Source organism: Bison bison, unplaced genomic scaffold (assembly GCF_000754665.1).
Source record: "Bison bison bison isolate TAMUID 2011002044 unplaced genomic scaffold, Bison_UMD1.0 scf7180017864144, whole genome shotgun sequence".
NCBI classification, from domain to species: Eukaryota; Metazoa; Chordata; class Mammalia; order Artiodactyla; family Bovidae; genus Bison; species Bison bison.
Genome location: NW_011494716.1, coordinates 2,003,167 through 2,003,956, shown reverse-complemented (window position 1 = coordinate 2,003,956; position 790 = coordinate 2,003,167). Strand labels below are relative to the sequence as shown.

The 790-nt window shown below is 63.9% G+C and overlaps 1 protein-coding gene across 1 annotated transcript in view; it reads right to left on the bottom strand.

Moving 5' to 3' along the window:
- The window catches only part of NUDT16L1 (nudix (nucleoside diphosphate linked moiety X)-type motif 16-like 1), a 2,344-nt gene that overhangs the window by 1,205 nt on the left and 349 nt on the right, over positions 1 to 790 (bottom strand). The window contains 1 exon segment of the mRNA XM_010840414.1: positions 15 to 368. Within this exon segment, the coding sequence (XP_010838716.1) occupies positions 16 to 368 (353 nt within the window). The 3' untranslated portion in view covers position 15.

Here is a 790-nt window from a genome sequence, read left to right as displayed (position 1 = left end):
GGGCACAGGAGCACCTCAGGAGGAAGACGGGAGCAGCTTCTCCAGGGCTTTCTTCTGCTTCTCTGTGGCAGCGGCCAGAGCCTCAGCCAGCTTCTCCTCTGGCATCATGTTGAGCACCTTGAGGGCGAACAGGAGCTGGTACTTGGCCGTACTGATGAAGGCGTTGCTCAGGAAGTTGGGAAAGCCCCCGACTCGGTCCTTCTGGGTGTACAGAGGGACACGGACAAGTCCCAGTACCTGTGGACAGGAGACTAGGGTTGGGACCAGGAGTCTGGGGACGGCAGGGCCGTTGCAGGAGGAGCTGGTGAGCCACTAGGCTGGGGATAGGGCAGCCAGGTTGCCCAGGACATAATGTGAGGCCCCGGCACGGGTGGGGGGCAACAGGCTCCCTCGGGAAAGTGCAGCCCCTCCCTTCCCCCAGCGAGTTTCAACCTCCGCCCCCATGCACGTACCCCGTCCCCAAATCCCAGCCCTCAGTCCCTGGCGGGAAGCCCCCAGTCCAGACCCCATGCTCCCTCTTCCACCTGATGAATCCCGAACACCCAAGTGTCATTCCCAGGCCTTCTAGGCGATGAAACCCACAACTAGAAAGAGTCGTCGTGCCCCCACCACGAGAACCCAGACCTCTGTACTCCGCAGTTCACACCCCCCGGAGCAGGCACCGCCCCTTCCCAGCCTCCCACCGATCCCACGCCCCCACTCCCAGGATTGGCAATGGCAGGCAGCAAGGCAGATGGAACACAGCCCCGAGGGCGCCCCGGCCCGCCTCCCACCCTACCCGGCCCCTGGT